At 41.2% G+C, this 23493-nt stretch overlaps 1 protein-coding gene, 1 non-coding gene and 1 pseudogene across 3 annotated transcripts in view; all 3 read right to left on the reverse strand.

Annotated features, from left to right (window-relative positions):
• Nucleotides 1-23493, reverse strand: part of C2CD3 (C2 domain containing 3 centriole elongation regulator) — a 122841-nt gene that overhangs the window by 36010 nt on the left and 63338 nt on the right. For both annotated transcript variants that reach the window (XM_068989325.1, XM_068989326.1), the window contains exons 21-25: nucleotides 19559-19827; nucleotides 16964-17053; nucleotides 13228-13830; nucleotides 9446-9784; nucleotides 139-277 (exon numbers count right to left, since the gene is read on the reverse strand). In XM_068989325.1, coding sequence (XP_068845426.1) covers nucleotides 139-277; nucleotides 9446-9784; nucleotides 13228-13830; nucleotides 16964-17053; nucleotides 19559-19827 — 1440 coding nt within the window. The remainder of the gene's footprint in view (nucleotides 1-138; nucleotides 278-9445; nucleotides 9785-13227; nucleotides 13831-16963; nucleotides 17054-19558; nucleotides 19828-23493) is intronic.
• Nucleotides 6616-6687, reverse strand: TRNAC-ACA (transfer RNA cysteine (anticodon ACA)). The gene has a single exon. It is a non-coding gene; the product is annotated as a tRNA-Cys (tRNA).
• Nucleotides 17102-19207, reverse strand: LOC138092713 (large ribosomal subunit protein uL1-like; annotated as a pseudogene).

A 23493-nucleotide genomic window follows, 5' to 3' on the forward strand; every position in this document is an offset into this window, starting at 1 on the left:
TAAACAATTGTTTGCTAAGGAAAGCATTCTCCAAGTCTGCTCAGTATTGTAGTGTCTGTTACATTGCTCGGTTTGAGTCTGTCTCTTGGAATAGAAAGCAGATTCTGGAAGGCTGATGGTACATCATAAAATACAAACCTTGATTGCTGTTGAAAATTCCAGATGGGGGAATCTGTGTTTTCAACCACTTGGGTGTAGACAGGAGACGGCTCATCAGCTGTTACAAAGGATACACAACAGCTGGGTACTGATACTTTCCGCTGTGTCAAGGGGCTCCCTGAAACAGGAAACAGTGAAGTGACTAAACTTTAGGCGACCAAAAAAGAATGTGCTGGAAGCCTCTCATTATACAGGTACAAGAAGAACCATTCCTATCTTCTACCTTTGGGTCTTTGTTTGAGCTATTCCCTGTGTCTGAAATGTTTCTGCTATTGAAACTGTTCTTTCAAGGCTCTGTTCATAAATACCACCCAGCAAGAAACAACTTCTCCCATCTCCTTGTACTCTGTGGGATGATGGAAAACACTGGATTAAGAGGAAAAAGATAGAACTGCAAAGAACCTGGACTTAAAAGTCTAATGATCAGTGACAGCTCTGCCACACACATTCTGTGTGACTTTGGCAATGTGTGACCTCAGGCAAGGCCTATCTTGGCCACTCCCTCTTCAAATGATGTGTATGATATTTACATCTCCTTGGATGTTGTAAGGATTAAAAATAAATAACAGGGCTTCCCTGGTGGCTCAGTGGTGAAGAATCTGCCTGCCAATGAAGGAGACATGGGTTCAATCCCTGGTCTGGAAAGATCCCTCATGCTGTGGAGCAAGTAAGCCCATGTGCCGTAACTGCTGAGCCCAGGAGCCGCAGTTACTGAAGTCTGTGTGCTCTAAAGCCTACACTCTGCAACAAGAGAAGCCACTGCAATGAGAAGCCTGCGCACTGCAGCTAGAGGAGGCCCTGCTCACCCCAACTACAGGAAAGCCCATGAAGCAACGAGGCTTAGCCAAAAATAGATAAAAACAAAAATGATAAAAAAATTATCACATAGATGGAGTCACATAGTATATAACCTTAAAACTAATAATAGTAGACAACATATATCACTTGCTGTGTGCCAGCATTTTTCTAAGAACTATACATGTATTAACTCATTTAATCCTTTCAACAAACCTATGAGGAAGATATTATTATTCTCATTATATAGATGAAAAAAACTGGGGTACAGACAGACTGGCTACAACCTGGTAAAACCAGTTTACAAACATATTTTTGAAAGAGCACGAAAAAAATTGATTCTAATAAAATGGCAGTAATCAAATAATAGCTAATAGAAATTAAAAAAAACAGCTCTCATCATTAGTAATGTGAACTGTACAGAATAACACTAATATTACCTTATCTACTGAGCTATCGTCTTAAAAGTATATTTTCGTGAAACTTAACAGTATTACACGGACTGACTTGCTCAGCATCCACCCTCACTTACTTTTACTGTTTTGTATTCCTTTACTGTAGAGATTGAAAGGGTCACCACTCTGCTGTGCTAGAGTATGGATGGATACATACTGGTCTCTATGTATTAGATGCCATTACAACAGATTTGGAAGGCAGACAGGAGGCAGAGGACATGTTCCTTTTCCATTTGCTACTAGCATGGATGACACTGAGTTTCCTGCTCAGGGGTTGTGTCTCTGGGTCCCCAGAGGCCCAATGGTAATAGAGATGATTTCCTGATCCCTGGACTGCACTGTTGGCACTGTTATTTCTAACTTAAAAGATCTACTGGTTCTTTCCTAAAAGCTTAGCCTAGAGCCAACTCCCTGAGCCCTTCCAGTAACTTGAATACCTTAACATTCTACATTAAACTTCTCTCTGTTTACAACAGCTGGGGTGAGTTGTTTCCGGCAACTAGCCTCTCCCTGACGTAGCTTCCACTTCTCTCTTTCTCAGTCTCAGCCCCCCTCTCTCTGTCTCCCATTTTTTTTAGTAGGTCTCAAGTTTCTCAACTGATTTCTTCCAATAAAATGTCACAAATCCTCACAGCAAGGGAGATTCTACAATAATCTGTGTCTATGTTTCCCTCACTAAACTAAGAGTCTCTTAAATGCACAGAGGAGGCCCACAGCTCTTATGAATGGTTTGCAGACTCCCTGCTGCCCTTGGTCTGAGAGGGTTGCCAGGGTTGAAGGAGAGAGAGCTACTAAGAAGAATGGGAGACACAGAGAGAGGAGGAGAGAGAGAAGCTGCCTCGTGTGTATGCAGCATGTCCCTGCGGAGAGCAGCATCTGCTCAGGTCAGTACTGAGAGGCCAGCAGAGAGCCACCTGGGGTTCTGGGAGACAGGACTCCTCGGTTCCGGTGTTCTCTGCACTGATTTAGCATGATATATTAGGTGCTTCACTCTGACCCTCTGGGTCAAGTTTCTTCATGAGAAACATATACTCTCAAATTACTTCAATAATTACCTACGATAAATTCTATGATGCTAGATACCTACTAATACTGCCCAGATCTCTCTCATACCTCAACCCTCTCTTTTTAGGTTACTATTTTTGAGGCTGCTATTTGCTAGAGGCCGTGAAACAGAAGTACTATTTCTACTTTGGAAAAAATTGTTCCTTATTCAGTCTTGAACAGAAACACTCCTTTCAGCCAAACAGGCGGGTGATAGAGAAATCAGCTTGGGAGAGCAAGTCTCCCCTTGCAGTTGGAAATCTGGCTGGGCCTGTTTCCCTTCCTGAAAAAGGTCAAGTTCTGAAATACTCTGGGAGGCAGCCAAGATGAAAACCGCTATACCTCCTACTGAATTGGGACACACACTGAGAGCAGTTAAGAGGACTTGAGATGAGCCACCTTTATCATTTATGAGTTTTCACTGAATTTTCTATGTTTCACCTAAGTGTGGAAAGTAGTAGTTTCATGCATCAAAAATGGCATAATTTCTCCAATGAGATTAAAACAATAACTCCTTATTTTTTTAATTTTAAAAATCTTTTGGCTGTACCACACAGCATGTGGGGTCTAGTTCCCTGACTAGGGATCATACCAGTGCCTCCTGCATTGGCAGCTCAGAATCTTAACCACCAGGGAAGTCCCATAACTCCTTATTTTAGTGTTGATGTTTTCTTATAAACACTAAATTTGTGCTGATAACATCCCTGATAATCGCAACCAAGGAACGGAGAGGTAAAGTGGCTTGCTCGTCACATATCTGGTCAACTGGAAGGTTTCCTAACTCCTAGTCCAGGGATATTCCATTGCAATAGTTCTAATTAGTTCTACCTGGTTGAAAGAAAAGCTCTCCTTCTGGCCTGGAGTAAGTAGATGGAAACTTTCCCTCAAGCAATGCCCAGATTTGTACAGTAGTAAAAACTTGGCTCAGTTTTGCTAAGCTCTCATTAACTGACCCCTGCTCTGTGGCTTACATGCACAGATGAGTCAGGTCTGATTCTTGATCTGGAGGCAGACACACACAGATCGTTATAATGCAGTACGATAAAGACTATACCAGAAACACAGGGGGCTGTGGGAAAGCGAAAGGACCCCTAACCCTGCCTGGGTAGTTCAAAGAGAGCCTCTAAAGGCTGATGATACTGGAGACAGTTTTGGTTTTCACTGGGTATAATTTAGATGACCTCAAATCACTTTCCCTCTCTGTTCCTTGATGGCTTCATCTGTAAGACAGGGCTAGAGATACTGGTCACGTCTAGTGTACGTACACAAATCTTATGAGTACTGAAGCCGATTCTTGAAGGTTCCTCAGAGTTTTTTCTAACAAAAGTATCCAAGAAACTCTTGTATTTCAGAACCAGGACCACAGTGGGGACTACACTGTCTCAGGTGTAAGGCATAATTCAGGGCTGTTTATGAAGACTCTGCATTCAGCTTTGCACTAAAGAGTCATTTGTTTCCTTCATCAATGAAGATGCTTCTAAGGTATGAGAGGGACGGACACACTGAGAACACTGCTGAAGGCAGGACGGTCAATTTGGATATTAAAAAAGCATCTACCCAGAACTTTCATAAGAACTTGGCAATTTATAGCTGACTCACAGCGCGGGATATGCTGCCCTCAGCACCATATGCTTAGAGATGATCTTATAAGACTATTACATTTTACAGTCAAAGAAAAGAGAAATGGGTTGCCCAAAGTCACTATACAAGTTAATGGCTTAGCTAGGGCCAGAAGCCAGTCTTCTGAATCCCATTCCAGAAGTCTTCCTATTATATCATCATTTGGAAGCACATTTCATAGAGATGATGCACAGGTCTGTACACTAAGGGCCCAGCACAGGCCTGAGTGAACCATCAATGTTTGCGGGGGAAGGACTATATGGGCCTATCACTGTGAGCGTAGGACTTGGGAGACAAGAGACCTCTGAAAGTGTCCACTCTGATGCTTAATCCGCCCTGGCTAAACAGAAAGAGGCAAAAGAACAAGTGATTTACAGAGCTGTAACTCATGCCAGAAATACAAGAGGCAGTGAGTATCATATTCACAAACAAAAGGACATTATGGCTGCTTAGCTGCATCATGAAGACACAGGTATTGAGACACAGAAATAAACACACAGTCCCTGTCCCCAACGAACAGGCAGCCTAAGGAGAGACATGTTAAGAAACATTTTCAGTACAGAATAATAAGTGATATGAAGGAGGAAACCTGTGTAGGGATGGTGGTGGAATAAGAAAGTTTTGGGAACAGAGAGGAAAGTATTCTACTAATAGAGGTGGTCAGTAGGCTGCAAAGTGTTAGTATCATCCAGTTTACTCTTGAAGGATGAGGAGCAAGTTCACTGAATAAGAGAGAAGCCATACCAGGTAGACGAAAGACCATGATCAAGGGTAACATGATACAGGATGGGGGACTGGCAAAAAGCAAACTGCCTAATATAAGAAACAGTGAGAGATGAGGCTGGAAAGACTAATTAGGCCACACGGCAGTACTCTGTGTGCTAGGCCACTGTGACTGCAGTGACATGAAGTCAACAAAGTATTTTAAGTGGAGAGATAAGGTCACATTTGTTGACCAGACATAAGATAATCTCAGTAGTAGAATGAAGATACTGAAAGAGAATACTGTTCACAGCAATCATTGAGAGGGCAATCCCATTAATCTAAATTCCTGAAGCCTAAACATGCAAGGAAGCAGTGAGAATAGAGAAAAGGTGATATAAAACTTTCTGGGTAAGAGTACATGATCCTATACCCTGTACTGGATACAGCAGGAACTTAATACCTATTTGTTGACTGAATCTACTAATCCCTACTATCCTCTGTTAAATTCCACATAAGCAACTTTCCTGCAGAAGCAAAGTAGAAAATCAGAGAACATATTAAAAGGAGAGAAAGGGCATCTGAACAAGGTCTCTGCTTCCTCATTTAATATTTTCTGCTTATATTATGTGTTAGACACAGTTTGAGGTGTTGAGGATTTAGCAGTCAATAAATCAAAAAACTGCTGTCTCTGTAGGACTTAATCTTTTTCTAGAAAGACGGAAGATAAACAAAATAAACTATTTAAAGGCCTTTATGTTTAGACAAACATAAAGCAGGAAAAAGGGATAGGTATTGTTGGGGGAGGCTGTAAGTTTAGACGGGTGACCAAGGAAGGTCTGGCTGAGCTAGTGATTTCAGTAAAGCCAGGCCAAAAGTGAAGAATGTTCCAGGCATACAGTGAACATCAGATTCAAAAGGCTCAAAGCAGGAGTCTGCCTATACATTCAGGAAAAAAGCAAAGAGACCAGCATGGCTGGAACAAGGTGACAGAGAGAAAGAGCAGGATGCTGGGGAAAATTTGGTAACTGGTACCTGGGGAAGGGAGAAAGGAATCTAGGCTAAGAAAGATGCATGAGCCAGGGACTGGCTTGCTATATATTATGACTAGAAGGGAAAGAAAGTCAGCATGGTGCCAACTCTGTGTCCACGGCCCCTCTAAAATCACGTCAATTCATCATATCGCCTTATCTGGGTTATCAGCTCTTAGGGGACAGAAACTGTGTGCCATTTGCTCTGCGCTTTCTGTACCTGGCACTGGCCTAGCATTTACTACTTGCTGAACCGAACTACCATTCTTGCAACATAAGCACAGGACTGGACACACAGTACATAATTACCGTGGTAATACAGAGTGTAAGCAGGACTACATGATAAACACAGATAAACTGATAAATACATCCTGAGAGGCAAGGTAAAGACTCTGTGTACTAGACCAAAGAGCACAGGCTTTAGGTGAAATTCTTTTAGGTCAGGCTTTAGGATTAAAATTACAGCTCTATAGAGCTTATCAACTGTGTAACTCAAGTCATTTCAGTTTTGTGAGCTTCACTTTCCTCATTTATAAAATGGTTATATACTGTAATCTGCTCATAAAATAATCCTTTGTGGTAAGGATTAAAGTGAAAGTCACTCAGTCTTGTCCAACTTTGTGACCCCATGGACTATACAGTCCATGGAATTCTCTAGGCCAGACTACTGGAGTGGGTGAAAGTGAAGTTGCTCAGTTGTGTCCGACTCTTTGCGATCTCATGGACTGTAGCCTACCACACTTCTCCATCCATGGGATTTTCCAGGCGAGAGTACTGGAGTGGGTTGCCATTTCCTTTTCCAAAGGATCTTCCCAACCCAGGAATCGAACCTGGGTCTCCTGCATTGTAGGCGGACGCTTTACCATCTGAGCCACCAGGGAAATCAGGGTATCTTCCCAACCCAGGGATTGAACCCAGGTCTCCTGCACTGCAGGCAAATTCTTTACCAACTGAGCCACAAGGGAAGCCCAAGAGTACTGGATAGTGGTAAGGAATAAGTGAGATAATTAATGTTCCAAAGTGAGAATAGAACTTGGTACAAAGAGATGTTCAATAAATTACTGCTAATTGTCAAGCCATATTTTAAAATACAATCTGCTGTCTAACTGAGAAGTTATAAGCATATTTTGCTCTTTGCAACATGGAGGCAACCCCTAAAATGGAACATAAGCATGTTTTTGCAAATTAAGTTTTATTTTCAATGCAAAAACAAAAAACCAAAACAATTTTTGCAAAAATCAAAGCTTTTTTGTGCTTTCCTTAAATTCATTCCTTATCAGACTTGTCACAGATGGGCTGCATTGGTAGGGCAGCCAAAAAGTGAAAACTGTTTCCTAATTTTGTGACTCATGCAGCACCTCAGTATCTCTAATACAGCACAGCAAGGCTGTATGTGGAGAAGACTCTGTCCTGAGACAGAACGCTTCAAGGTCTCTGACACACAAAGGTGATGAGAAGGTTGAGAACCTCAGGGTCTTTGTAGAAGCTTATAATTCTGGATGTAACATTTGTTGGTAGTATGTATATGGAGAAATAGAAATAAAAGACAGACAACAGTTACTGTGAACATGAATTTTGTTTCTGTTCCAAAGTAATAAGGAAACACAGCAAAAACTGAGAGGCAACACAGAATCTGTAGGAGCCAAGTAGGAAGGCCAAATCAAAAGATATATTTTGAAATCTTCTGGACTTACAAAGCTATGGATTTTTAGTTCTCAGAATAATCACACATCTCAGAACTGATAATCAAAGCCATTTACAGATGAGAAATTCAAGACAAAGAGAGACAATAACTGCTCAAAGTCACAAACATACACGACTTATTGCCTGGAAATACAGGGTTGAATATATTCCTACTAGAATGTAAGCTTCATAAGGGCACTATTATTGTCATTTTGTTCACGGCTTTATCCCTAGCACCATGGACAGTGCTCAAACAGCAAACAGGATATGTTTTGTTGCTGAATGAATGAAATGAATGAGATAAGGTCTCTGGTCTTCAAACAGCTCCTACCTAGCAGAGAAGAAAATCATGCAAATGTTAGCATTAATGTATGCAATATATGCTATGATAAAAAGGGCAAACAGGTGGTGGCCCACATCAAGGAAACTCTGGTAAATGGTGATTGTGCTGAGTCTTGAGAGAGGAATTGGAATTAAGTAGGCAAAACAGTAAGGTGATGGCAAAAGGGAAAATTTTAGGAGAGATTACAACGCTGAATACAGGTAGGGCAAGGGCGAAAAAAATGTAGGGCAGGGGTTCTTTGTGCCATGGATTACTTTGGCCATCTGGGGAAGTCTATGGGCCTCTTCTAGTAGTAGTTTTTTTTTTTTTTTTTTTAAATGAATAATGCAAAATACATAAGATTACAAAGAAATCAAAGTTAATAAAACATTAAAAAACTGTGACACAGCAATATACGTGTTTTATTAATATATAACAAGATTAAGTTTTAGGTTTAATAATTACTTTGGTTTTGGACACGACTGAGCGACTGAACTGAACTGAATAACTACTGAAATTTTGAAGTAATGACAGGAATAAACGACATGCCAAGATATCTGCAGTAACTAAAATGGGATATGAAAATACCTGTGATTTCTATAGTTGACAGCTTCATGCTGCTGCTGCTAAGTCACTTCAGTCATGTCCAACTCTGTGTGACCCCACAGACGGCAGCCCACCAGGCTCCCGTCCCTGGGATTCTCCAGGCAAGAACACTGGAGTGGGTTGCCATTTCCTTCTCCAATGCATGAAAGTGGAAAGTGAAAGTGAAGTTGCTCAGTCATGTCTGACTCTTCGCGACTGACCCCATGGACTGCAGCCCACCATGCTCCTCCGTCCACGGGATTTTCCAGGCAAGAGTACTGGAGTGGGGCGCCATTGCTTTCTCCTACTAGGCTCTATTGCCTACACTCACAGTTGGAAGAAATGTTCAATTTTAGTTGCTGCTGTGCTACTGTTTAGTTGCTGAGTCATGTCCCATGGACTGTGGCCCGCCAGACTCCTCTGTCCATGGGATCTGCCAGGCAAGAATACTGGAGTGGGTTTCTATTTCCTCCTCCAGGGGATCTTCCTGATCCAGGAATTAAACCCGTGTCTCCTGCTTGGCAGGCAGATTCTTTACCACTGGGCTACCCGGAAAGCCTCAATTTTAGTTAGAGGTTAATAAAAATACAGATGTAATTATTTTCCTATCCAAGATCACCTACCCTGACTTTAGTCCTTGGATTCCCTAGGGCTTATGGATCCAGTGCTAAGAATCCTTGGCCCTAGGTGTATAATGAAGAGGGATAAAGTTGGTATGAATAGAGACCAAGGTAGAGATCTAACAGAAATTTCGGAGACACAGTAATTTAATGGATGGTGAAAAAGGAAAAGAGGTGCATCTAAATTGATACTCTGGTTTCTGGACTGAGGAATTTATGATATACAAAATCAAGATAACTGACAAGGCCCACTTAAGTTCAGAAAGGCTTTCACACTGCTTAAACCTTTAGGCTTGAAAAATATAATTATTATTGATTAAGATGATTAGCAATTCCTCCAGACTCAGTCATGATTAGAAAGATTTATGAAGACAGGACTCTAGCCTGCAAAGTCAGATACCTGTTTATAGATAAGTGAGAAGAACATACCTTTCAAGCTTAAGTGCATTGCTCTCTCTACCAGAATGCTGACTGTGAAAGTTCCATCTGACTCAGGAGGGCCCTCCTGGGCTGCGCAGACTTCAGCTGTGGTGTTGTTGCAGGGGACCTGGGTGGAGGCTGGAGACTTCCGGTGGCCATGTGGTGGAGAGAGCTGGATCTCATCAATTCCTCTGGGGACCTGCTCAGACTCACTGTGGCTGCTGCAGTCCATGGAGTCCAGCTCATGAGTGGGCCCAGGGTGTGGAGAAAGAGAGGAAAGAACCACATGAACTCTCAAGGCAGCTCCCGAGAGGTTGGAAGCGTTTCGTCCAAATAGGGGATAAATACCTGCAAGAGGATGGAGAAGAATAAATTGAGGCGAGCAGGGACACTTTCTAAGCCTGGAGATGTTCACTGAGGGTGCTCGTGGTCCACTCTTGTTTGGTAGGGCCACAGGTCCTAACATACTAATTTGCAAAAGAAACTGTTAGGTTAATATACACTGTGAGAGACTTTACTGTCTCCCCCACAACCCCCCAACTCTATCTGAAATAATGGAAAGCAATGAGAGGCTGGATTTTAAGCCAAAGCTGAATGACTACCAGGCACCGCTGCTACAGAAGGAATCCATGAGCTGAGGGGGTAGCTAGACTTAAATGACTTCTGGAGTCTCTTAAAAGTTTTAACATTTGATGAAATCAAGAGTAGTCTGTCTTTTCTTCCATAAGTCCTACTGGTTCCTCTTCTTAGGCCTCTTATTAGGAATCTGACTTGATGCTCAATTTAGCCTGTTTCACCAAATAAATAGGTTTTAGCAGTAGCCCTGAAGATCATTTGGAAGGGAAAGAAGAGGCGGTGGCAGGAGGCAAAAAGAAAAGAGAGTATCTGTTGAGTATTTTTTATGTGCTAGAATCTCAGAGCAGTTAAGTAACCTGGCGAGATGACTTTTCCAGTAAGTGGCAGATTTAAACCCCGGGATATAACTTTTCTGGTTTGCTGGGTATTAACATGAGATTTTATTTATAGAGCAGCGGGCACTAATAGTTTCTTCAGAATCTCAAAGTTTGCTTCGTAAGACTCATTCCAATTAACAGGGCAGCAGAGGATGAGATGGTTAGATAGCATCAGACTCAGTGGACATGAATCTGAGCAAACTGCAGGAAACAGTGAAAGACAGGGAAGCCTGATGTACTACTGCAGTCCATGGGGTCACAAAGAGCTGGAAATGGTTTAGCAACTGAACAACAACAAACAATTCAGGAAAATGGACTTTACTGATTCAGACTGCAATAAGAGGGAGTTTTTCCTGTCTTTTTCTGTTTTTAGGCAACCTGTTTTTTTCCCATGCAATGTGTAGATTATGATGATTATCACAGGCACAAAATAAGGGCAAGTCATAGAAAGTAAGATACCAAAAGCAACACTGTTACATCCTTATCCTCAAGAAATTTAATAGTACTTGGAAAGACGGTTGGATGGATGATTAGATGAACTGATTGCAACCCATTCAATAAACATAAAATGCTACACTTTGTATAAGGCCCTTTTACAAGTGGATAAAAAGCTGACAGGAGTGAGGGGGGGGAGAAGAGTTATTTATGTTCAAGTTCTGATCCTTAAATCTATATTCAGTTTTCCAAACCTACCTGCTTCAGCAGAGTAAAGTTATAAATAAGACTATTTTTATGAACTTTAGTTCCAGTGAGCTCTGCATACCTCAAGGATTCTTTCTGTAGTCTCTCTGAAGTGACTCTAGGCCAGCCCAGACAGAACAGGACACACAGCATTTGATGAGGTGCTCACCAGAGTCAGAATTATACCTGCTGGGTCCAGAGAGAATCAGAGAATCTAGGATGATCACCCTGATACTCAGTCCTCCTTTAGCTTGGGCTACCTGCTCAGTAACAGGGTAGGGGCACAAGGCTAACAGAGCTATGATAGCGTTGTGACTCAGTTTCTTCAACTGTGTAGTGAGGAAAATTACCTTATAGGAATGTTAAGGTACATAAATATGACATTTGTAAAGAGTATAAGGTCCGTCTAGTCAAGGCTATGGTTTTTCCAGTGGTCATGTATGGATGTGAGAGTTGGACTATAAAGAAAGCTGAGCGCCAAAGAATTGATGCTTTTGAACTGTGGTGCTGGAGAAGACTCTTGAGAATCCCTTGGACTGCAATGAAATCCAACCAGTCCATCCTAAAGGAGATCAGTCCTGGGTGTTCACTGGAAGGACTGATGTTGAAGTGGAAACTCCAATACTTTGGCCACCTGATGCAAAGAGCTGACTCATTGGAAAAGACCCTGATGCTGAGAAAGATTGAGGGCAGGAGGAGAAGGGGACAACAGAGGATGAGATGGTTGCATGGCATCACCAATTCAATGGACATGGGTTTAGGTAAGCGGGAGTTGGTGATGGACAAGGAGGCTTGGCGTGTTGCAGTCCATGGGGTCGCAAAGAGGCAGACACGACTGAGAGAGTGAACTGAACTGACCTGGAAGAGTCTAGTCTGGTCATCTTCAATTCATTCTGTAGCATAGCTGCCAGACTTATTGTTCTAGAAAGTAAAGCTATGTCACTCTTCTATTCAGAACTCATTAAAATAGCTTTCCATAGCTCTCAGAAAAAAGCCTAAACTCTCCTGCTTAGAAGAGGCTTCCCACACAATCCTCCTGCTCACCTCTCTAGCTTCATTCTCCACCATTTCCCAACCTATATATCCTGTGATCCAACAGCACCAAATTACTTACAACACCTAAAATGTATCAGGCTGCTTCCTGACTCTATGCCTTCACCCATGCTATTCCCATTTAGAAAACCGTTTCCCCCTCCTTTTCTTGACTTATTTCTAAATCCTTTGAAACTCAGGTGAAGCATCACTTCCACTGACGTGTCATCCTTGGACCAAAGACCTGTTGTGTCCCTGTGCTCCCACAGCGCCACTGAGAATACCTTTTCATAGTTCTTACACTTTACTGTATGTGTTTACTACTCCACCTCCCCATTAAACAACAAACCCATTAACTATTTTTGACTCATCTTTTGAATTCCCAGGGTCATGTACATAGAGCAAATACTGAACAAATGCTTGAAAGAAAAGCACTCATAATGCCACTTGCAAAATACTACCTTTTTTCCTTTCTGTCTTGTGAACCAGTTAATTACCATGTAGATTTTCTGATTCCAAGATGTGTTGACCAGAGAGAAAGGACATCCTAATCTCATTAGCAGGTACACTTCTCAGTGTATTTAAAAACTAACATTTTAGATTATCATATAGGCTCTTACACATGGGATTAAAGGCAGACCCTAAATTCACTCATTCTTATTTTACATGTATTAACTGAGGACTTACAGTGTTCTAGGCACTGTGTTAGGTGCAACAGTCTGATGAATTTGGATGTACTTTAAGGGTACAAAGTTCAGAGCCAGTTCTTAGATCTTAGACCGTATACCTTAGACTCCACTAAGATATACTGTCACTAGATAATGCCCTTCTTAAAGCAGCCAGCAGACCTCTTTCGGAAATCTCTTTACTTTCAAGAAGCATTACTAAATTATTATTAATCTTTCAACATGCAATAATGGCCAGAATACTTACTAATATGTGACCCTGGGCAGTTACCCAACCTACCTGAGACTCCATTTTCATGACTGAAAAATGAGTTTGATATCTATCTTATAGATTTCTGGGAGGACCAAATAAAATAATGTCAGAGAGGGTATCTCACGTGGTGCTTGTCACAGAGCAGAGGTGCTCAAACCACAAGCGCTAAGGCTGTTCATCACTTACCACTGACAGTGAGTGTCCTTGCTGACCTCTCCCCAAGTCTGGTCAAGTCCACATAGGCTGAGCCAATCCAGCTGTCTGTCTGGTGGGGCCTCTCTACACTCTCACTGCCGTAAGCCCGCCACACCTGGATTTCTAACCTCTCCTCTCTGAAGTACCAAAGCAGTGATGGGCTCCTGGTGACTTCTGCTCTTTTGGATGCCTTGAAAGTAACCATGACCTGCTTTTTGTTTGTAGATTCCTTAGGCTTCTTGAGAGGGGTCCAAAAGGCTTCGTGATCATATAGCTTGTAGCGGAGGTAGCAATATGTACTCTTATGAATGTGGTTGTGGCCGGCAAGCAGCACACAATGGATGGGCAGCCAGAGCCTCGGGGTGGAGATGGTAACAGTGGCTGGCTCCTCTTCATCCATCTTGACAAAATCCTTCAGATTATTCTCAAAGCTCCAGCCCAATAGCTTAGCAGCTTCCAATACCCGTTCTCTGTCTCCAGGATGGGTGAAGGAGACTGAAAGCTCCAGACCACCAACAATCTTCTGCATGAGTTCCAAGCCATGAGGCAGGACCCCCTCTTCTGGGAAAACGATAGGATACCATCCTGTGATCCCTTATGAGAGAAAAGAAAGTTTTTCAATTATTGTTTTATAAGTAAAAAGACTTTCTGCCATCACCCTGGTCCAATATAGAAAAGAAAACATAAACCCACAGTGTGCTGAAGTTTGTTTCATCTGACCGCTGAAAGACAATGAAATCAGGTGGAAGAACAAAGGTTAGGAGCCGGAAGATCTCAATTTTCTCCTTGGCTCAGCTCAAAATTAGTGGTTCAGTCTGGGTAAGCCATTAATTTCTTTTAGCCTTATTTCATTACCTGACAAATGGGAAAAACAGTGCCAATCTTGTTTATCAGACAAAGTTATTATGATTGTCAAATGAAATAATGGTTCTGGAAGAGCTTTGAAAGAGAATTAAAAATGTGAAATATTATTATGATACGATGAGTACAATGGAGAAGGCATGGGACAGGATTAGGAGATCTGAGAGATGTCTAGCCATGGGTCTTTTATCAAGGGAACTGCCACTTACTGAACACATACGAAGGACCAGGCACTAGACTTCAAAATAAAAATTTTAAATATTAGCTACTTGTTACTGGGTATCTACTATATGTCAGAAATTCTCTTATGCTTCATACATATTGGGTTCTAAATTGCTTCAGTTGTGTCCAACTCTTTGTGACCCTAAACTGTAGCCCGCCAGGCTCCACTGTCCATGGGATTTTCCAGGTAAGACTACTTCAGGGGTTGCCATGCCACTCTCCAGGGGATCTTCCTGACATCAAACTCATGTCTCATATTTCCTGCACTGGCAGACGGGATCTTTATTACTAGCGCCACCTGGGAAGCCCTTATACATATTACATCATTTAATTTTCTTGGTAACCCTGTCGTGTTCTGAGGATTAAACAGGACAATAATCCATATTTTACAGATGACCAAATGAAAGCTCAGAGACCTTCCCAAGTTGTTACAGCTACCAGGCAGTAAAGCTAGGATTTGAATCCAGGTATAGCTGGCTTAAAGTCTACAGTCCACCTATTATAAGTTCATAATATCTTATCTAAAATCTTCAGGATCAGATTTGTTTACACTTTTAAAAATGTTCAGATCTTAGAAAGGTAATATGGTACATAAATTGAATACTATGTACTAGTCAGTAGTCACGGAGGTCAGGGGTTGGTAAACTTATTCTGTAAAAGGGCAGATGGTAAGTATTTTTGGCTTTTCAGCCATATAGTCTCTGTTGCAGCTATTCAATTGTATTGTAGAGAGAAAGCAGACATAGACAATATGTCAATGAATGGGCACAATGTGCTCCAATAAAACTTTATATAATCAGGAAGTGGCCCAAGTCAGAAATGAAGCCTAAACAGTCTCATGTCAGTTGGCGTCAGGTTTGGCTGCTTATCTAATTTAAAAAAAACTTGTAATTTTCTGAGTTTTTTGGATTTCATAATTATGTCAAGCAGTTTTAGACTATATTCACAGCAATTATCTGAGATTTTATAAATTAAAATTATAGATTAGAAGATTCAGACTTATTGAGATGAATTTGCCAAAGGTCACTTACGGTGTTATGATTTAATGCATTTAATTTTGGGGGGCCTTCCAAGTTTTCCTTTATAAAATGAGGATGCTGAAATGAGAATATAGATCTCCAAGACTCCTTTTAACTTTAGTCTAAAAACCTATAGCTTTGGTTTAGTAATTTCTCATCACTGGGTATTAATTTCCTCACAACAAAGTGGTTCTTAACATTATTTGGTCACAGATCCCCTTGGCGGTAATGAAAGTTGGCCCAGAAAAATGCTCAAATATAAATCCACAAAGAATTTCACACCATTTTAGCACTTAAGAACTGCTGCATAGGATTGTTCCTCTGGCTCTGTGATTCTATAATTGAGATTACTGGCAGGAGGAAACAAAACAGAATGTTCACTTTAGACTGACTGACTGTAAAGACAAATGCTGCATTCCAAATTGTCAAAAGGTTTATTTCCAAGTGGTTAAATTTAATTTGTGAAGCTGGGATTTCTCAGCTGGTGCTTATTTGCTGACAAACTCTGTAGTAAGTTTCAGAAGGAAAGAAACCATGTGGCCCACCCTGTGCAGAGATCTTTTTATATGTATAACTTCATCGACTGCTTCACTAATCCTGCAAGATCCTATTACTTCCATTTTCAGAGATTCCATTTAGAGAGCTGGGAGATGAAGTGACTTGTCCTAGATCACAAAAAGTGACAGACAGAAGTGAGATTTGAATGCTTTATCAAGCTTTAGAGATTCTTTCTGGCAGGCACATAGTATCTGCTTATTGAGTATTGCTCAAATTTCAATTCACAGTTAAAACTGGGAGATGTGTGCTAAATTTTGGAAAACAGATCATATAATCCTAGGGAGGAAGATGGGCAAAAGAAGGAAACGATGTTTACTGAGTGCCTGCTAAGTGTCAGGTACTTTACACATCCTATCTCACTGAGTCCTACCTCACAGACTTGTTACCATTAACAGTCTCCATCTATAAGGTAAGTGGGACTCAGAGAGGTCAAGGTCACTGAGCTAGTAAAAAGCAGGATGGGACCAGTATTTCCAGACTGCTGTCTTGGTGGTTGTACTTTCTTTCAGTTCTCTATCTCACAGCCTCATTCCTTCTTCAGTGAGACAGAAGAGTATAGTGAAAAAGAATGGGCAAAGCTGAATTTGATTTCCAGGACTCTACTATGTGGCTGTGTTGTTCTGACTAATCACTTAAACTCTGTGAGCCTAAATTTTCTCATCTGTCAAATGAAGATTATCTTAGTATCCCTGACAGTAAGAGTTACCCTGAGGTTCAAATGAGATCTGAGAAAATATTTTACAGAGTGCTATATAATGCAATAGGTATTGCCATATTTATTATAAGTAGTATCATCATCATTCTCTTTCCTGGAGGAAGATGACAGTACACTGTTTTGAGCTTCTCTGCTTTATTAGAAGACTTCTGAAATAACTAGCAAAGGACTTAACAATATTTTTGAGAAAACTTCTGAGGTATTTGGCAGAATTGAGAAGTATGTGCTAAGGTGTCTCCCCCCTTCCCCTCTGCCCACCCAATATCTTGCAAGAGAGCCAAACAAGATGATCTCAAGCAGGGAGGTGAACAGGAAAGGACAGGATCAGAAACTGATAATCCAGGATCCCTACCAGATCTCTTCATCAGCAGATCTTTTGTTGGAATCTTTACTACTCCAAGCAGGTAATCTTTGAATGAGTGGATACTGGTTATATCACTGGCTGTTAAATCAAACAAAAAAAAAGGGAAATTAGTTGCTGGTCTACTGACTAAAGGGCTTGTGTTACAATATAGCCATATCAGAATCCATTTATACTCAGTGAATTTCAGTGTTGGAAGGTGCATTAGAGATCATCTTGCTCTAGTCAACTCTTTTTTTTTTTTTTCTAAGTAACTTTTTTTTTTTTTTAAATTTTAAAATCTTTAATTCTTACATGTGTTCCCAAACATGAACCCCCCTTCCCCCTCCCTCCCCATAACATCTCAGTGGGTCATCCCCATGCACCAACCCCAAGCATGCTGTATCCTGCGTCAGACATAGACTGGCGATTCAATTCTTACATGACAGTATACATGATAGAATGCCATTCTCCAAAATCATCCCACCCTCTCCCTCTCCCTCTGAGTCCAAAAGTCCGTTATACACAGCTGTGTCTTTTTTCCTGTCTTGCATACAGGGTCATCATTGCCATCTTTCTAAATTCCATATATATGTGTTAGTATACTGTATTGGTGTTTTTCTTTCTGGCTTACTTCACTCTGTATAATCGGCTCCAGTTTCATCCATCTAATCAGAACTGATTCAAATGAATTCTTTTTAACGGCTGAGTAATACTCTATTGTGTATATGTACCACAGCTTTCTTATCCATTCATCTGCTGATGGACATCTAGGTTGTTTCCATGTCCTGGCTATTATAAACAGTGCTGCGATGAACATTGGGGTACATGTGTCTCTTTCAATTCTGGTTTCCTCGGTGTGTATGCCCAGCAGCGGGATTGCTGGATCATAAGGTAGTTCTATTTGCAATTTTTTAAGGAATCTCCACACTGTTCTCCATAGTGGCTGTACTAGTTTGCATTCCCACCAACAGTGTAGGAGGGTTCCCTTTTCTCCACACCCTCTCCAGCATTTATTGCTTGCAGATTTTTGGATCGCAGCCATTCTGACTGGTGTGAAGTGGTACCTCATTGTGGTTTTGATTTGCATTTCTCTGATAATGAGTGATGTTGAGCATCTTTTCATGTGTTTGTTAGCCATCTGTATGTCTTCTTAGGAGAAATGTCTATTTAGTTCTTTGGCCCATTTTTTGATTGGGTCATTTATTTTTCTGGAATTGAGCTGCATAAGTTGCTTGTATATTTTTGAGATTAGTTGTTTGTCAGTTGCTTCATTTGCTATTATTTTCTTCCATTCAGAAGGCTGTCTTTTCACCTTGCTTATAGTTTCCTTTGTTGTGCAGAAGCTTTTAATTTTAATTAGATCCCATTTGTTTATTTTTGCTTTTATTTCCAGAATTCTGGGAGGTGGATCATAGAGGATCCTGCTGTGATTTATGTCTGAGAGTGTTTTGCCTATGTTCTCCTCTAGGAGTTTTATAGTTTCTGGTCTTACATTTAGATCTTTAATCCATTTTGAGTTTATTTTTGTGTGCGGTGTTAGAAAGTGATCTAGTTTCATTCTTTTACAAGTGGTTGACCAGTTTTCCCAGCACCACTTGTTAAAGAGATTGTCTTTACTCCATTGTATATTCTTGCCTCCTTTGTCAAAGATAAGGTGTCCATATTTTTTCTTGAGCAATAATACCAGGAAGTTGACAGCTAAGTGGATGTTGTACACAAGCTCATCATCTGTCATCTTCACGTGGCCAACAGCCACTGCCAGACACAGCACCTTCTTCATCTGGAACTTGATCGTGGACTTCACTTCATCAACTTTGGCCACCATGTTCTCATTGTGGGTCAGCAAGAAAGGGAACTTGCCAGCCTTGTTCAGGCCTGGGCCCAGGATTCGGGGGATCTGCTTGATCAGAGACTCTGAAGCCAAAAAGGCATCATATTTCTTGGCCAGCTTCTTGACCAGTTTCTTATTCTTGTTGAGTTTTTTCAGTGCCTCGATGTCCATGTGGGGGATATCCACAGCCTTGGCCACATCACAATGCTGCTGGTCCCCCAAGACACACACGGAGAACTTGGGGCGGGGAGTGGACTTAAGCCTGACGGTGCCCGAGAAACGTTTGTCCTTCTGAGGGTCATAGTTCTTCAGGCTGATCTGAAGCTCCACCGTCTCCAAAAACTTTCTGCGCTTGCGCTGGTGCCCGTGCAGGACTTCCCGCACCGCCTCATAGAGGTGTCGCAGGAGACTTTGCTGCTCATAGTTCCCTACGCCGCGATAACCGGAAAAGAGCTCTAGTCAAATCTTGAATGCCTTCTAAATCATTTAAATTAAATCATTAAGTATGTGTATACCCACACTTAAGTAATTTTACTTTGAAAAATTCAGGCATACAGAAAAGTTACAAGAATATTTATGAACTCCTATATATCCTTCACCTAGATTCACTTGCTAACAACTTGACACATTTGCCTTACTTCTCTACATTCTCTTAAACACACTCAATACATATTCTACATATTTTTGCTATACCCTTTAGAAGTAAGTTGGAAGCACTATACCATTTAAAACAGAACTCTTTTTAATTGTGACTGTGAGCCATCTGTCCTCACCTGACTTGGTATCTTCATGATAAACAGCAAAAGTAACTTCTGCAAACTCTAACAGCTCTGCCAGGAAACAGGCTTCTCCACTGCAGTGCTGAGTTACCAAGTTACATGAGAACTCACTGTGATGGGAGAACTCGGGGCAGAAGGAACAGGCCACAGGGCGGGTTTGGTGCTGTTCTCCCTTGGGTAGGAAGGACAGATGAGTGGTGACAAAGGCATTGACCCCAACTGTGGCACTAAACTGCAGAGCAGGTTCCTGCTCAGCCAAAGCCCTGTAGGGGAGAAGGGTAGGAATATCAGAAATGAGAAGGATTCAGTATCAGAAATCAGTAGACTGCCTAAGGAACATCACCATTCCCATGAGGCCACCAAGAACACTCACAGACCATGTGTTTCTTATCTAGGCTTTGGCAGGCCCACAGCGTTTTTTCTTAGTAATAGAGATGTCATAGCATACGTGTGTATGAAGAAGACAATATTCATCTGCCTACTAGAGTGATACTACAAGGACATTCCACTGCCCTGGTCTGGCTTCTTGCCCTTTTTGCTTGAAAGCACAACACAGACCAGATGCAGGACTTTAAAAAAACTGCCTGCCATCTAATCTGACTTTCCCCATGAGTTCCCAGAGAAACTACTGAATTTCTTACCTATTACTCAGTCTCTCTGAGATCTGAGTACTGAAATTCTGAGTCCTTTTCTGTTAGTTCAGTTCAGTTCAGTTCAGTCACTCAGTCGTGTCTGCCTCTTTGCAACCCCACGGACTGCAGCACACCAGGCTCTCCTGTCCATCACCAACTCCCACTTACTCAAACTCATGTCCATTGAGTCGGTGACACCATCCAACCCTCTTATCCTCTCTTGTCCCCTTCTCCTCCCACCTTCGATCTTTCCCAGCATCAGGGTCTTTTCAAATGAGTCAGCTCTTCACATCACGTGGCCAAAGTATTGGAGTTTCCGCTTCAACACCAGTCCTTCTAATGAACACCCAGGACTGATCTCCTTTAGGATGGACTGGTTGGATTTCATTGTAGTCCAAGGGACTCTCACGAGTCTTCTCCAACACCACAGTTCAAAAGCATCAATTCTTCGGCACTCAACTTTGTTTATAGCCCAACTCTCACATCCATACATGACTACTGGAAAAACCATAGCTTTGACAAGACTGACCTTTGTTGGCAAAGTAATGTTTCCGCTTTTTAATATGTTGGTTACATAGTAACCAATTTATTTAACACTATGTTTATGATTCTGACATGGGCTGGGTCTTACCCAGAATGGGTACTCCATTATATATAAGTTTCATGCCTCCACAGCTTTTGCACATGTTCTTCTCTTTGACTGGAATAATTTTCAGCTTTCTTGGGCATTTTGATTAACTCTTACTCTTCTTTCAAGACTCAGATTATTTTGAAGGGTCCTGAATGCCATGTTGAGCAAGCAGGTTGGACCTTATCCCGTGGACCACCACCCTAGAACGTAGTGAGTACCATCTAGGGGGTTCAGAGAGTAAACTATTTGGGCACAGGAAAAAATTATTAAAATTTCTAGAGTTGTTATTTCATATATTAAAGTTTTACTACTCTTAACAATATATGTATTAGTACAGTAGTACATGAAGATGACTCATACATGAATAAGTATTCATATATTTAGAGAGTATGCTAATTTTTTTTAAATGATAGGAATGTAGAATTAAAATTAGGAGATCACTGTTACTGACTATGAGAAACCATTAGAAGTTTGACTATATGGTAGAACATGATTAAAAAACCTCCGTGGTATCTCACTAAGATGTTCTTGAGTGGTTACTGGAAAAGTCTATTTGGAGAATTCAGTAAGGAAAAGTATTAATTAGACTGAACATATTATCAGCTACTTTCACGTAAGATCTCACATGGCAGTAATCCCAATAGTTATTTAGTGACCATGAAGTTAAAGGTAAATATTCTGACTCTTAAGTTGTAACAGGGACCAAATTAAGCAGCATTTGCTTCTTTCTTGAATTCATGTCCAAAGTGAGCTAGCTTGTTTCAGGATCATGGTCTAGTTATCCTTTTTTTAAAAAAATATATTTATATTTATTTATTTGGCATGAAAAACTATGGACAGAGGTTCGTGACATTGTACAAGAGGCAGGGATCAAGACATCTCCAAGAAAAAGAAATGAAAAAGGCAAAATGATTGTCTGAGGAGGCCTTACAAATAGCTGTGAAAAGAAGAGAAATGAAAGGCAAAGGAGAAAAGGAAAGATATACCCATTTGAATGCAGAGTTCCAAAGCATAGCAAGGAAAGATAAGAAAGCCTTCCTCAGTGATGAGTGCAAAGAGATAGAGGAAAACAATAGACTGGGAAAGACTAGGGATCTCTTCAAGAAAATTAGAGATACCAAGGAAACATTTCATGCAAAGATGGGCTCAATAAAGGACAGAAATGGTATGGATCTAACAGAAGCAGAAGATATGAAGAAGAGGTGGCAATAATATACAGAAGAACAATACAAAAAGATCTTCATGACCCAGATAATCATGGAGTGATCACTCATCTAGAGCCAGACATTCTGGAATGTGAAGTCAAGTGGGCCTTAGGAATTATCACTACAAACAAAGCTAGTGGAGGTGATGGAATTCCAGTTGAGCTATTTCAAATCCTAAAAGATGATGCTGTGAAAGTGCTGCACTCAATACGCCAGCAAATTTGGAAAACTTAGCAGTGACCACAGGACTGGAAAAGGTCAGTTTCATTCCAGTCGCAAAGAAAGGCAATGCCAAAGAATGTTCAATCTACCACACAACTGCACTCATCTCACACGCTAGCAAAATAATACTCAAAATTCTCCAAGCCAGGCTCCAATAGTACGTGAACCATGAAATTCCAGATGTTCAAGCTGGATTTAGAAAAGGGAGAGGAACCAGAGATCAAATTGCCAGCATCCGTTGGATCATGGAAAAGGTAAGAGAGGTCCAGAAAAACATCTCTTTCTGCTTTATTGACTACGCCAAAGCCTTTGCCTGTGTGGATCACAACAAACTGTGGAAAATTCTGAAAGAGATGGGAATACCATACTACCTGACTGCCTCTTGAGAAATCTGTATGCAGGTCAGGAAGCAACAGCTAGAACTGGATATGGAACAACAGACTGGTTCCAAATCAGGAAAGGAGTACATCAAGGCTGTATACTGTCACTCTGCTTATTTAACTTCAGTGCAGAGTACATCATGAGAAACAGTGGGCTGGAGGAAGCATAAGCTGGAATCAAGATTGCTGGAAGAAATATCAATAACCTGAGATGTGCAGATGACACCACCCTATGGCATAAAGCAAAGAACTAAAAAGCCTCTTGATGCAAGTGAAAGAGGAGAGTGAAAAAGCTGGCTTAAAGCTCAACATTCAGAAAATGAAGATCATGGCATCTGGTCCCATCGCTTCATGGCAAATAGATGGGGAAACAATGGAAATAGTGGCAGACTTTATTTTTTTGGGTTCCAAAATCACTGCAGATGGTGACTGAAGCCATGAAACTGGAAGATGCTTACTCCTTGGAAGGAAAGTTATGACCAACCTAGATAGTATATTCAAAAGCAGAGACATTCCTTTGCCAACAAAGGTCCATCTAGTCAAAGTTGTGGTTTTTCCAGTAGTCATGTTTGGATGTGAGAGTTGGACTATTAAGAAAGTTGAGCATCAAAGAATTGATGCTTTTAAACTGTGGTGTTGGAGAAGACTCTTGAGAGTCCCTTGGACTGCAAGGAGATCCAACCAGTCATTCCTAAAGGAAATCAATCCTGAATATGCATTGGAAGGACTGATGCTGAAGCTGAAACTCCAATACTCTGGCCACCTGATATGAAGAACTGACTCACTGGAAAAGACCCCGATGCTGGGAAAGATTGAAGGTGGGAGGAGAAGGGGATGACAGGGGATGAGATGGTTGGAT

Source organism: Capricornis sumatraensis, chromosome 16 (assembly GCF_032405125.1).
Source record: "Capricornis sumatraensis isolate serow.1 chromosome 16, serow.2, whole genome shotgun sequence".
In the NCBI taxonomy this organism is placed as follows: Eukaryota; Metazoa; Chordata; class Mammalia; order Artiodactyla; family Bovidae; genus Capricornis; species Capricornis sumatraensis.